This window comes from Podarcis pityusensis, assembly GCF_964106645.2.
Source record: "Podarcis pityusensis genome assembly, contig: HAP1_SCAFFOLD_122, whole genome shotgun sequence".
Classification (NCBI taxonomy): Eukaryota; Metazoa; Chordata; class Lepidosauria; order Squamata; family Lacertidae; genus Podarcis; species Podarcis pityusensis.
The window spans coordinates 581-14253 of NW_028293474.1; the positions used below are offsets into that span (position 1 = coordinate 581).

The following is a 13673-nucleotide window of genomic DNA, read 5'->3' on the forward strand; positions in this document are numbered from 1 at the left end:
CAGAGCTGGTCAGTAAGCCAGTGTTCGTAGGAACCAAGGAACTGCCAGGAAGCCTCCAAATTTCGACGTGCTCTTCTAAAAATAAGCTTTGGAGTCCTCTGAAAAGAAAGCTTTTTCCTTTTTGGAAAATAAACACTTGCCTTCCTCATCCTCAATAGTTCGGGCAGAGCAAGGCAGAGTCAAAGAGGGGGGGGGGGAGAGCTTTCAAGGAAAAGAAATGTCAGAGCCGAATGAGTGACCTTCAAACTGCATCAAGGGGAGAGATCCAACTGAGGCGTTCGAGAGTGTTCCCTTTTTGCCTCCTCTTCAAAGCGTAAGGCAGGATTTTTGCCACAAGTGGCAGCTTCCTATTTTTACACGCTTTCGAGAGCGATGAAGTGGGGTCGTCTTATAACAAGGTGCAATTTACGCAGAGAACAGCTATCTCAAATTAATGTCGTGGAGTAGTTTTTCAAAAATAATAATAAAAAAGTGTAGTGAAAGGAGACTTTAAGTGGAGGAGGGGGCTCTCTTGGTTACAAGCTCCTGGAAGGTTTTTCTTTTTCTGCCCCCCCCCCCAATAACTGGATTGCTTCAGTAGTCTTATACTGTGCTCTGAAAAGAAGTTTCAAACAAAATGCACCAAATAGTCATCTTTTTTTTGGAGGGGTGGGGGGCATTTAAAAAACAGTTTGTGAAACCCTGTATATAAAATGAGCATTCATGAAATCCTCGTGGCCTCTAAAAAGCCTATGCAAACCCTGTCCACCCCCCGCCCACCTACGGAGGTAAAAATATGTAAACTGATGGAGAGCTAAGAAACAAACAGGAGATGCCATCAAACTACGCAGAGATCCCAGCCAGGCGATTTCCATTTCAGCTATGTCAAACATACATACAGTTGACAATTCAAGTAATTTATTAAAAACTGCTTTTCATTCTGAAATATATAGATAAGATAGGGTTTTTGCTTTCGAGTTGCTATACTTGCAGCATGGTTCAAGGCATGCATTTTAAATAGGTGAGTTTGAGGCAGCAGAAATCTCTCGCAAGAGCAGCCTGGGTTCACTGCGGTTTCAGCCTGCAAACCAGCTGCGGCCTCTTTTGGCTCCCACTGCCTGCAAGGTGCAAGGGGAACGTGCAAGGAGAAGCCCCCCCCCCCATTTCTAAAGAGAAGGACCTTCTAAGCTGGCTGTTCTTAAGGATATCCTCTAACAGGCTGTCGATCCCCAGCAATGACACTTGGCTTGGCTTGGTATGGGAGCCTGGCACACCCGACAACCTGCTATGTGTGTTACTGCTATTGTCCTGGACTCGGAATTGGGGAGTTGGGAGGGGAGGGAGTCTGGGTTGAAAGGACGTGGGAAAACAGCTTGGTAAGACTCCGGCATACCTAGGAATAAAGTTACAGCATTTTTTTCTTAAAAAAATGGTGAATTTTGTTTTCTTTAAGGCCCAAAGCTGTTTCAAGATACATTTTCCTTTTTAAAAACAACAACAACAACACACGCAACACACACGCACTCTCTCTCTTTCTCTCCAGGCTGCAGTTATCAAGAGGTAGGCCTTTGGTTTACGCTTGCGGGAGCCAGACTACCTTTCGAAACTCTCCGCTGTCGCAATTTCCAGCCCAGAAGTTCAGACAAAAGTGCAATCGACGACCCCCTTTCTAAACAAAGGGGAACCTCACAGCCCGCCTGCAGAAACTGACAGCGGGGAATCTGCGTCCCCATTAGCAGCTTCGTCACAAAGGAGATGATTGGCTTTCAAACGCCACCAAAAGATGAAAAGAAAAATAAGTCAAATTCTGACCGGCTCGCCGATCAAAACAGGTCACAGAATGTTCCACTGGTGCTCCTCAGAGCTACACATGTCGCCTCCCACCGTCCTGAGGAGAGCCAAAAGTCCCTCCCAACCACCGAAACATCGCCATCTCTGCGGCGAAGAGATCACACTCGAGGAATCCTTGGCAAGCAACAGTCGGCGGGGACGGGTGCTCCAAACAGCTTGAATAAAAATAAAAATAATAATAAAAAATAAAGCGACAGCAATTCTTGCAGTAACTGATGCAATACGTCCAAGGGAAGTCGGGGGTGGGGGAATACTTAGTAGTAATTGCACGGAAAAATAATGAAATCCAGACTATGGTTCAAGGGGGTGAGGAACATAAAGCAGAGAACCGCGACTGTCAGCCTAATAAAAATGGCATCAGTTTTAAAATACACCATCCTACTGAACTTGCAAGGTCTGAAGGAGTCAGAACAAAAAACAGAAAACTTTTCTGCAAAAGCCACAGCCAAAATTGCTTTCGTTTTTTAATTACAGTTTTTAAAAATGGTGGTGTTGGTGGAAGGGAAATAAACAGTCCAAATGGGTAATTTGAGAATTTTGAAAAACCGCCACGAGGTCTTAAAAAAACAAAGCAAACCACGCAAGAACGTTTTCCTGCCCATCGATAAAAGTCCCCGTGGAAATGCGTTTTCTCGCCATTAAAAATACCTCTAAGAAAGGAGATTTTTCTGGATTGTAGAGAAAGCAATCAGCATCAAAGCTACCTATTCAAGGCTACCCTAAGACTATGGAATTTCATCTACATTTTTGCATGAAAGAACCATTTCAATCCGATGCTGCAGCAAGGATGTCCTTAGAAAAGTTCAGATTCTGCTTTGCGAGAACGTCCCGATTCGTGCACCTGGAACGGCTTGGAATGTGTGCAAATGGCGGCGGTTTGCTCAAACGGCCGACTCGTTTTCCACTTCTGTCTTGGAGGCTTCTTTCCGAGAGAGCTTGATCACGGTCGGCTTCTCCCCATCCGCGTCGCCACCGCTCTCGGCCGCCTCGGGAGGCGCCAGCCCTTTCTGCTCTTCCTTAGGGCTCTCGCCGACGTCGGGGTAAATCACCAGGAACGTGGCCGTCAGGAAGCCCAAGAAAGACCCTACCGACGCCACCATGGGTATGACCCGCACGGTGCCCACGGCGTCCACCACTCCTCCCAGCGCAGAGGCCACGAGGATCTGGGAGATGTAGACTTGGCAGGACAAGATGGCGCAGTCTATGCCAAAACCTCGCTTTGAGTTCCCAGGGCTATGGTGGATATACTGAAAGAGAAAGGGACAGGAGATGCTATCAACAAAACGGGGAATCGGGTAGCAGAGCACACATCGCGTTGCAATATCTGAAGCAGCTTGCTTTGGGGACTGATACCCTGGGGACAAGTCCTCTATGTCTGTGGTCAGGAACTGCAAAGAGGTGGAGGGAACGTTCTTTCATATGTGGTGGACTTGTAAAAGAGTACAGTCATACCTCGGCTTGAAGTTGCTTCAGGTTGAGCACTTCTGGGTTGTGCTCCGCGGCGACCCGGAAATAATGGAATGCGTTACTTCTGGGTTTCGCCGCTCGCACATGCGCAGATGCTCAAAATGACGCCACACGCATGCGCGGAAGCGGTGAATCGCGACCCCGTGCATGTGCAGACGTGGGTTGCGTTTACTTCAGGATGCGAATAGGGTTCCAGAACGGATCCCGTTCGTATCCAGAGGTACCACTGTATTGGGAAATAATCTATAATGAATGGTGGGGAAATGTTTAAAATTACTTTTCCAAAAAACCCCAGAGTACGGACAATTCAGAACGAAATTCCCAAGTGTCAAAAAAAGAAGGTTATATATGTATGCAACTACTGCATGCAGCCCGTGTTCTGTTAGCCCCAAAATGGAAAACAAGTGAGGTCCCAACTGAAGAAGAATGGTAACTTAAGTTGACGGAATATGCGCAGCTTGCAGATTTAACATATGGAAGCAGAGAACAAGAAGAACATACGTTTAGAGAAGATTGGGAAACTTTTATTTAGTATATGGGGGGGGGGGGAACTGTGCACACCTGAAAAGATTGGAAGCATTAAGATAAATTCAACAGTGTAAATAAGGTTTGATGGATGTATTGATGGAATATTGAATGGTTTAGTTTTTGTAAAATACGCAGGAAGCTATGATACGAAAAACGAACCATGGAAGGAGAAGAACGGAAGTCATTGATATTTTAATGATGTTAAAATGAGTATTTCAAATTGCGTAACAGAATATATATGTGTGTATGTGTATGTGTCTGTGTGTGTATGTATATGTATATGTATATGTATATGTATATGTATATGTATATGTATATGTATATGTATACGTATGAGGAACTGGCAATCCTCAGGCCAAAAGCAGCCTGAAGTGCTGCTTGCTGGATACTGGGCTTTCCAGCTGCAAACTACGATTTGATGGGCTTGTCTCCCTCTCTTCCCATTCCCTGAAGGCTCTCCAGAGCTTAAAGACTGACTCTGCAGGTCTGTGTATGCCGTGGGATGCTTTCAAAGCATCAAACCCCCTCTGTGCTGGCTGGGCCTGATGGGAAATGTAGTCCAAGACACCTGGTCGCTGCAGCAGACAGCGGCTGGGCTGGATGGATCTGGGGTCTGATTTCATCTGTCCGTATGGTTCTTGCCCAACTCACGTTCCCCAACACCCGGCCCACGGCCACCTACCTGCTTGATGTCGTGATACTGCCCTAGAAGGGCGTAGGGGCAGTAGGATATACTCATGGAAACGATGCCCATGGAGCTGATCATGATCATGGCGACGTACACATTGGGGAACATGGCCATCACTGCCGTGCCAATGGAGAAGCCCAGAGTGCCCAGGATGTAGATCACTCGGATGCTGAGGTCGTAGTTGTCCAAGTATTTCTGTAGCAAGGCTGCAAAAAGGAGGCCAAGCATGTCGCCATTAGAGAAAAGCGCCCCGCGCTCTGGGTGCAATTAGCCACCCAACTCTCCCTCATTAAAGCACTTCATGGCCAGGGCCTTCCTAACTTCCCCCGCTCAGTCCCCTTCCTCGATTCTCTTATCTGTCAGCCACACACGGCTTCTCTGGTCCGGGGTGCAGAGACTTTCAGCTGCCGGCACAGAACCTCTTACCTGAACACACAGCTGCAGTAGCGGCATAGATGACCAATCCCCAACAGCCCATCTGAACGCCGGCATTGTAGGCATGCAGTTCGGTGGAATTCGAAGGGGCCTGCAGTGAAGCAATAGAGCAGGGGTCAGCAAACTTTTTCAGCAGGGGGCCAGTCCACTGTCCCTCAGACCTTGTGGGGGGCTGGACTATATTTTTTTGGGGGAATGAACAAATTCCTATGCCCCACAAATAACCCAGAGATGCATTTTAAATCAAAGCAGACGTTCTGCTCATGTAAAAACGCCAGGCAGGCCTCACAAATAACCCAGAGATGCATTTTAAATAAAAGGACACATTCTACTCATGTAAGAACATGCTGATTCCCGGACCGTCCGCAGGCCGGATTTAGAAGGTGACTGGCCCGGATCTGGCCCCCAGGCCTTACGTTTGCCTACCCATGCAATTAAGATTTAAGCAAAGGCCACACTATGAACAAGAGCATGGAAGTGTCAATGTTCGCACCTCTCTACCTAGCCAAAGATTGATTGATTGGTTTTATTAAATTTGCATACAGCCCTTCATCCAGATATCGCAGGGCAGCTCAGAACATAAAAACAGATAATAAAAACAAGAAAGAAGAAATATCCCTCCCCAATATATTTAAAAGGACACAGAATATTAATCAGCCAAACGCCTGGTTGAAGAGGAACATTTTTGCATGGTGAAATCTAAAAATCTAATGAAGGTGCCAGGTGAGTCTCCCTGGGGTGAGCATTCCACAAACGTGGAGCCACAGCAGAAAAGGCCTGCTCTCGTGTCACTGGTCTCTGAACCTCTTGCGGAGGAGGCACACAAAGAAGGGCCTCAGAAGATAACTGCAGGGTCCAGGCTGGTTCCTATAGGGAGAGGCGGTCCTTGAGGAATTCTGGTCCTGAAGCACTTAAGGCTTTACAGGTCAAAACCAGAACTTTGAATTGGGCCTGGACACTAATTGGCAGCCAGTGCAATTGGGCCGGGATTTACACTTTCGTTTATTCATCTGGCTTTTTTTCAACCTGTGTTTCAAAGAAAGATTCTCGAGAAACTCGGAACGATAAAAGGAGTGAAACCGAAACCAAATCGGCCATAAAGCAATACAATTTCAGGCCACAAAGAACCAAACTTCAAACGTCCTTGCCCACCAGGTTGCCAAGGCAAATGATGATGAAACAAACCTGGGACCCTGACAAACCCGGGAAATTTCTTTGCAGCGCCCTCTGCTTGGGCTGAGCTAATTTGCAGAGCGATGCGAAATATCTATGGAGCGGAGGAGTGACTCAGTAAGTAGAACACGTGGTGGAGGCAAGCTTTGCGACTCACCTTGGGGTCGCCGTTGAAAATGACCTGCCCCATGAAGTCGGTGTAGAACACGGCTTCGGCGATGATGGAAAACCAGGTCAGGAGGTGGCAGACGCAGAGGCGCAGGAGCTCCTGCGGCATCTTCAGCATGGACAGCCACAGGAGCCGGACGGTCGTTTCGGTCTCGCCTTCCTCGCTCTCGGTGTCGCCGCTGGAGTTGGTGGTTCCGCTCTGGTTCCTGTGCCGGCACCTCTGCCGCTGCCTCTTCTGCATGTCGTAGATATCGTTCATGCTCCGCGACGACTTGATCAGCACGATGGCGTTGGCCCGCCGGAAGCGGTAGCGGTGGGAGCCGATCTTGCCGTAGTAGGAGAAGGTGTGGGAAGGCTGCCGGTAGAACATGTGCTTGCGCCTGCGCATGGAGTTGGAGGTGCTCGACTGCTTCATGCCGATCCTCGCGTGTCCGTTCAGGAGGTCTTTTGGTAGGGAGCCGTTGCTGTTCGGGGCTTTGGCTTCGTTCAAGTGATTATCAAGTAACATGTCCTCCTCCTTCTCGTTCTCCCTGAGGAAAGCAGACAGGCGGTTGAATTTGGACTTCATGTACTCCTGGCTGGCACTGTGCGGGGTGTTGGGGTAGGAGGAGTCCTGGAAGATGGAAGGCTCGATTTCGTGGAGGAAAAGCAGCTCGGATTCCATCTCCAAGGTGGCGTCGGGCATGTGCAGGACAGAGTCGCTCTTGCTGCGGACAATGTCCACGTCCAGGAAGTCCATGTTGAGGTCCTGCTCAGACTGCACCTCGTCCCGGTACATGGAGCTCCTGTAATGGTCTTCCTCGCTGATGACGTTCAGGCGGCTCAGGGGAGGGAGGCTGCCGCTCAGCTTGACGCTCGAAAGGGTGTCGGCCTCGTCGTCGATCCTGTCCTGCTGGGGGTTGTATTGCTCCTCCTCGATGCTGCAAAGGTGGAGGACGACGGAGACGGAAAAGATGATGGCAGCAAAGAAGAAGAGGACTTGCTCCTGAGAGACGAAGATGACCCCAAAGAACGTCTGCATCCAGTCGAGGCCTCCCAGCATGTAGCCAATGGCCCCTCCAAGACCTAAGGAAGGAGAGATGGGCAAAAAGTTATGCGCTGGTGGCTTTGTGAAAAGGCTGGGAACCACGCAAGTGGGCGGGGCAGCAGTGCCTGCTATCTGGTTGCTACATAAAAGAGGAGAAAGGTCTTCCTTTTTGGAATCCATCAACAATGGGGGCACAGGTTCCACATCCGATAACAGTAGCTCTTTAAATTTGATGTAGTTAATTTGGTTAGTTCAGTTGAGAACTGCAGCTTGCCAAATGGACAGACCTTGCTTCTGGCACTGCTGCAGACAAATGAATGGAGCCGAAAGCAGTCATTTCAGCGATCAAGCCAAGCCAGGGTTTCAGGTTGACCATGGTTCGGAACCCAAAGCGTGGCGTGAACTTCCAACCATACAGTAAAGCCAGGAACATTTTTCTCTCAAGTTCCCTTCAAACCAAAGCTTGTTTGCTCTGCTTTGCCGGCTGATCAAATCCCCCAAAGAACTTTGGTGACAGTTGACTTTCCTTAACCATGGTTTGGTGTCATCTCAACTGAGCCACCTTGGGAAACAGGGTGCAATCTTAAAAGGGAAGCGCTGTTGGAAGTTTAAGTATGCTCTTCTATGGAATAAATTGAAATAAAAATTATTTAAGGGACACAGGAAGCTGCCTTATACGAAGTCAGACCCATATGGAGTCTAGCACTGTACTGTCCCACACTGGCTGGCAGCAGCTTTTTGGAGTTCCAGGCAGGAGACATTCCCACGCGCTACCCGGAGATGCCTGGGACAGAAACTGGGGCAGGTTTCATTACAGAAAAGGACAGAATCACATACCAGCTGAGAAGGCGTGGATATTGAGCGCCATGTCCTGTTCCTCGCTGTCCACCACGTCCAGCAGATAGGCCCGGATCGGCCCCTCCGTCGCATCAGCGCAGAAATCCAAGACCACCACCCCCAGAACAGTGAGAACGATGCCGATGGGCTGCTTGTCTGGGACATCTCCGATGGCCAGGCCTGGCAGGAAAGAAGAGCAAAGAAATCAGGAGGGTGTTTTCTCTCTCTCTCCCTTTTTCTTTTCCTCGTAAAGAACCGACCCAAGAACAAAATAACAGTCCTTTTTATCATTAAGGAAACAAACGGATCTCCTTAACGGATTTGGCTGCCAAGAAGAAATGCTGGAATTATCCCTTGGCCGCTCTGGCTGGGCATTTCAACCCTGTGGCACGGGTTAGGCCAGGGCTGGTTTGAGGGCTTGTTTTGCCTCGGTCCAGTATATCTGAAGGAGCGTCCCCACCACCATCGTTCTGCCCAGACAATGAGGTCCAGTGCCAAGGGCCTTCTGGCAGTTACCTCGCTGTGAGAAGCTAAGTTACAGGGAACCAGGCAGAGGGCCTTCTCGGTAGTGGCACCCACCCATAGCTGACAACTTTTCCCTTTTCTTGCAAAGAATCCTATTCGGAATAAGGGAATTTCCCTTTAAAAAAGGGAACCGTTGACACCTATGCACCCACCCTGTGGAAAGCCCTCCCACCAGATGTCAAAAACTACCACCAGACTTTTAGAAGGCACCTGAAAGCAGCCGTGTTTAGGGAAGCTTTTAATGTTTGATGCATTACTGTATTTTAATATTGTGTTGGAAGCCGCCAAGAGTGGCTGGGGAAGCCCAGCCAGATGGGCGGGATATAAATAATAAACTATTATTATTATTATTATTATTATTATTATTATTACTATTAGGATTGACACAATGTGTTTCTGATGAGTACAAAATTATTTATTGGGAGCTCTCGGTTACCTGCTTCTTCCCTTGTCTGACAAAAGTTGGCCGAGAAGGTCAGCCCAGGTTAAGGTGGTGTTTGAAAATTTTATTATGCAACTTGTGGGAGGTGGGGGAAAAAAAACAACCCCAAACAGAAAAAGGAGGAAGTAATGAAATGTGCTTGGCTACAGCCACAATACAGAGTGAGGAATGTACTCTTAAAAAAAACCCCAGAGCTGCCAAGATTTGAAGCGTTTGCTGGGGGGCGAGGGGGGCTTTTAAAATACACGTGTCGCTTGTCCTCGATTGCAGGCAAAGCCCGAATGTTCTAGTGGGGCAGATCGAATGTTCATGGGCTGAACCACCTCAGAGAGATCAGAGCTTGCAGGCTTTCTAAGTTCAGAGCGGGAGGAAGTGCTTCAAGTCAAGCAGGGGAGAGAGGCTGTGAGTTCTGCATTCAGAAGCTGCGAGGTGCAATACCTGACATCTCCGGGCAGGGCTGGGAAAGACCCTAGATCAGGGCAGAGAGACAGCCTTTCCCTGCAGAGGACAGCTTTGTAAGTTCCAACACATTCGCTTTCCATAAGTTCTGGGAGCCTATTTTACAAAGTGTGAACACTCGATGCTGCTCCCGTCCTCGGGATGAGAATGGCACAGAAGCGGGGGAAACTAATTGTTTTCCATTTTTTTTATTGTTGTTGTTGTTTAGTCATTTAGTCGTGTCCGACTCTTCGTGACCCCATGGACCAGACCACGCCAGGCACTCCTGTCTTCCACTGCCTCCCACAGTTTGGTCAAACTCATGCTGGTAGCTGGTAGATAGGTTTGATTTTCTTGCAGTCCATGGGACTCTCAAGAGTCTCCTCCAGCACCAGAATTCAAAAGCATCAATTCTTCGGTGATCAGCCTTCTTATATTCTGCTTTTCCTCCAAGTTGCTCCAGTACAGGGTTTTCCGCCTCCCCCTTTTATCCTCACAACAAGCTGGGGGGTGTGTGTGTACTGTTTTGTTTAGTTATTGTTTTTATTGTGTTATTTGTGTTTTTATCTTGCATTATTATCCTGCGAACCACCCTGAGATCTACAAATGAAGGGTGGTATACTACTACTACTACTACTACTACTACTACTAATTTAGGCTTAGAGTGTGTGACTGGCTCAAGCGCAGCCAGTGAGCTTCATGGCTGAATGGGGATTTGAGAAGATCAAACATGTCCATTCTGAAGGAAATCAGCCCTGAGTGCTCACTGGAAGGACAGATCGTGAAGCTGAGGCTCCAATACTTTGGCCACCTCAGGAGAAGAGAAGACTCCCTGGAAAAGACCCTGAAGTTGGGAAAGATGGAGGGCACAAGGAGAAGGGGACGACAGAGGACGAGATGGTTGGACAGTGTTCTCAAAGCTACCAGCATGAGTTTGACCAAACTGTGGGAGGCAGTGGAAGACAGGAGTGCCAGGCGTGCTTTGATCTATGGGGTCACGAAGAGTCAGACACGACTAAACGACTAAACAACAACAATAACTCTCAGGTCCTAGCCCTGCGCTCTTAACCACTGAACCACCTTGGCTAATACCCAGCAAACGTGAAGAGTTGCCAATGGAGTTCGCCTCAGGCTGAATCCCCAAAGAAGGTAAATTCCCAGCTTCTATTGTTTCCACAGAGTGTTGCTCTAACAGCACCGACGGGGATGAAGGAAAGAGTTATTCTTCCCCCTTTTAGTCATTTGATAAACAATTTTTAGATCTTGCCGTGTTCTCCCCCCTTTCCCCCCCCTCAGCCTAAGAACAGAACAAGAAAAAGCGAAACGATCTTTTTGTCCTTCTTTCCCCCCCTTTTCAAATAATGCTGGAAACAGGATATGTTTGCCAGATATGCATTAAAGGGAAATCAGAGCACAACAGGAAACATTTCCCTGTGAACAGGTTCCTACAGTTTTCCCATGCCAAGAGCTGCAGTCGTTTCAGACCTGCTAGGATTTTGCTAGTAACCACTGAATCGGTGGGAAGGTAAGCTTGAAAATGCAGCCACCACGAGCCATCACGATAAGCCCGGCAGTCGCTTTTGATGAGAAGAAACAGAGGCTCTGTGTACAAATCTGTAGGCGCAGACCATCGCCCAACTCAAAATAGTCAGGCATGAAAATCCCCAAACTCGGTTCCATGGGTGACTCTGAGTCAACTCCGTAGGATAGTTTATTGTTGTACATTGTTTTAATTGTCTGTTTTAACCATATTTGCACATCAGTTTCTAATGTTGTGAGTGTCCTCTATTTCAGAGGCTTCTACTCTGCAGCCTCTTATAGTTGTTTTAGCTGCGAGCCTTTTAGTTCTTATGCTCTTACAGTTGTTTTAACTGCGTGTTTTTATTTGTTTTTAGTTCTTATCTGTTTTAATTATCAGTTTTTACCCACCCATTATCCGTGTTTAATCTTGTATTTTATTCAGATGTTTTATCCTATGCTTGTTTCTTTGTCCTTATTTGCTCTAACAATTATCGGTTGAAAAAATAATAATCCTAACTGCCATTTTATTTATATGTTGTTGTTGTTTTTTGTTTTGTTTTTTATCCTGGTCTGTGACCGTAATAAAGTTCATTCATTCAGGCTAAGGCACTGAAATTAACAAGCCTGAGTAAGTAGGACCAATGCTGGATTAAGACAACTTTACTTTCTGCAGCTTGTTCCAGTCACAGAATTCAGGTGCTCGGTAGCAAAATCCCACAGCGCCTCCACAATAAATGCTTTTTTAGCTGGCTGCGGAGTGCGGTCCTTTGCTGCTTGTTTGAGCAGACAGCACAGTGACCCAAGCATATTCCCTGATTTACCTATAATGGAGCCGTTCAGGAAAAGGGCAACTCCAAAGAGAACACCAATGCAGAGGGCAAGGATAAAAGGCCGCCGGCGGCCCCAGCTGAGAGTACAGCGGTCACTAGCTGAACCTATTAGAGGAGTGAAGATCAAGCCCAGGATTGGGCTGAGGAACCAAGTGAGGCTGTAGTACTGTTCAGGAAGACCTAAAAGACAGAGAATTCAAGAGGGTTATTGGTTACGTTTTGGAAAGCAAACATGTTCAACTCAACACAGGACCCCCCAGGCTAGCCAATGCTGTTGTAGGTTTAAGAAATGCAGTCAACCAGGCAAACGCTGGCCTGGTTCTGATGCAACAGGAAACCATGGTTTCCTGTTACAAGATTATGGCTGAATGACCCTTGGGCTTGCACTCTCCTTTTGGGTCCACGAGAAGGAGATGACAAGCACCCGCTTCTGCTTTTAAACAAACCACAGTTCCCCGTTGCATCCAACCTCAGGGAACTGCAGTTTGTAAGTAGTGAACAAGCCAGGATATGAAACCATAGCTTACGCCTTGCACACCCATGACCCCACTTGGAAATAAGGATGTAAACGTACGGATCAAATGTGGAAATCCGTGCTAAATAAATATAACTAAACATTAATGGAACAAGGGAATGCAACAGCTAAGGATGGGGAACATTTTGAAAGAAATAATCTTTGAGGGATCAGGAGTTCTAAGAGGTTAACAGCATTGTGGTGCCGCTTGTGTGAGTGCCGCCAATGCAGAGTTAGAATCATAAAATTTCAGTATCTTAGAGTTGTCAAGGGACACCAGGGGTCATCTAGTCCAACCCCCTGCGGTGCAGGAACCTCAGCTAAAGCATCCATGACAGATGGCCACTCAACCTCTGTTTAAAAACCTCCCAGGAAGGAGAGCCTACCAACTCTCGTGGGAGTCTGTCCCACTGCCGAACAGCTCTTACTGTTGGAAAGTTCTTCCAAATGTTTTCAACAGTTTTAAAAAAAAATTATTTAATCGTTTTTTCGATACAAATAACAACTGCAAAAGACACTACAACAAAAACCATAATAACAATAACACAATTTGACAATTCAGATTTACATACACTGATATACCTATGACTGCACCCTTTTAACAATATTTCCCCACCTCTCTCTCCTCCCCCCACTTCCCCCCACTATCCGCCTTATCGCGTAAATAGTCATTCCAGATTTCTTAATATTTATCCATTCTTAATTTGCATCGACATGCAATTTGTTCATATGCAGCTAATCTGTCCATATTATCAATCCATGTGCTCAATGGAATCTTTCTGCGGCTCTTCCAATTCATCAAAACAATTTTTTTTGCTTCGAATATAGCACGGTACATCCATTTTTTTTGACCCCTTGAAATCTCCCATGTATCCGGAATATAATTTAGAATTCAATTCAATTCCCCTAAATAACAATTTCTTTTTATTACTCTTACTCTAAATAGTTCACCCAGTGTTGATAAATCTTCTCCCTAAATAGGCGGAGCGCCAGTAGAGCATTTGCCTTGCAGGCAGAAGCTTCCAGGTTCAACCCCCAGTTTCTGCAGGTAGGCCTGGGAACAGACTCCTGCTTGAAACCCCAGAAAAACGGCCACTCAGTATAGGAGTGCAGCTAGATGGACCAAGGATAAGGCCCCTTCCTATGTTTCTATGGATGTGGGGTAGTGGGTTTTCTACCTGCTTGCCTCCACTCACGCTCTCCTTGCATATTTGCAAATACAGCATATCTTAAAGGTAAAGGGACCCCTG

The 13673-nt window shown here is 47.1% G+C and overlaps 1 protein-coding gene across 8 annotated transcripts in view; it reads right to left on the reverse strand.

The window, feature by feature from the left end:
* Positions 1-1406: 1406 nt before the first annotated feature.
* SLC45A4 (solute carrier family 45 member 4) overlaps positions 1407-13673 on the reverse strand; it is a 120721-nt gene continuing 108454 nt past the window's right edge. For all 8 annotated transcript variants that reach the window (XM_081024242.1, XM_081024246.1, XM_081024239.1 and 5 more), the window contains 6 exons: positions 11901-12089; positions 8154-8333; positions 6279-7354; positions 4940-5039; positions 4508-4719; positions 1407-3077 (listed from right to left, as the gene is read on the reverse strand). In XM_081024242.1, coding sequence (XP_080880368.1) covers positions 2712-3077; positions 4508-4719; positions 4940-5039; positions 6279-7354; positions 8154-8333; positions 11901-12089 — 2123 coding nt within the window. In that variant the 3' untranslated portion in view covers positions 1407-2711. The remainder of the gene's footprint in view (positions 3078-4507; positions 4720-4939; positions 5040-6278; positions 7355-8153; positions 8334-11900; positions 12090-13673) is intronic.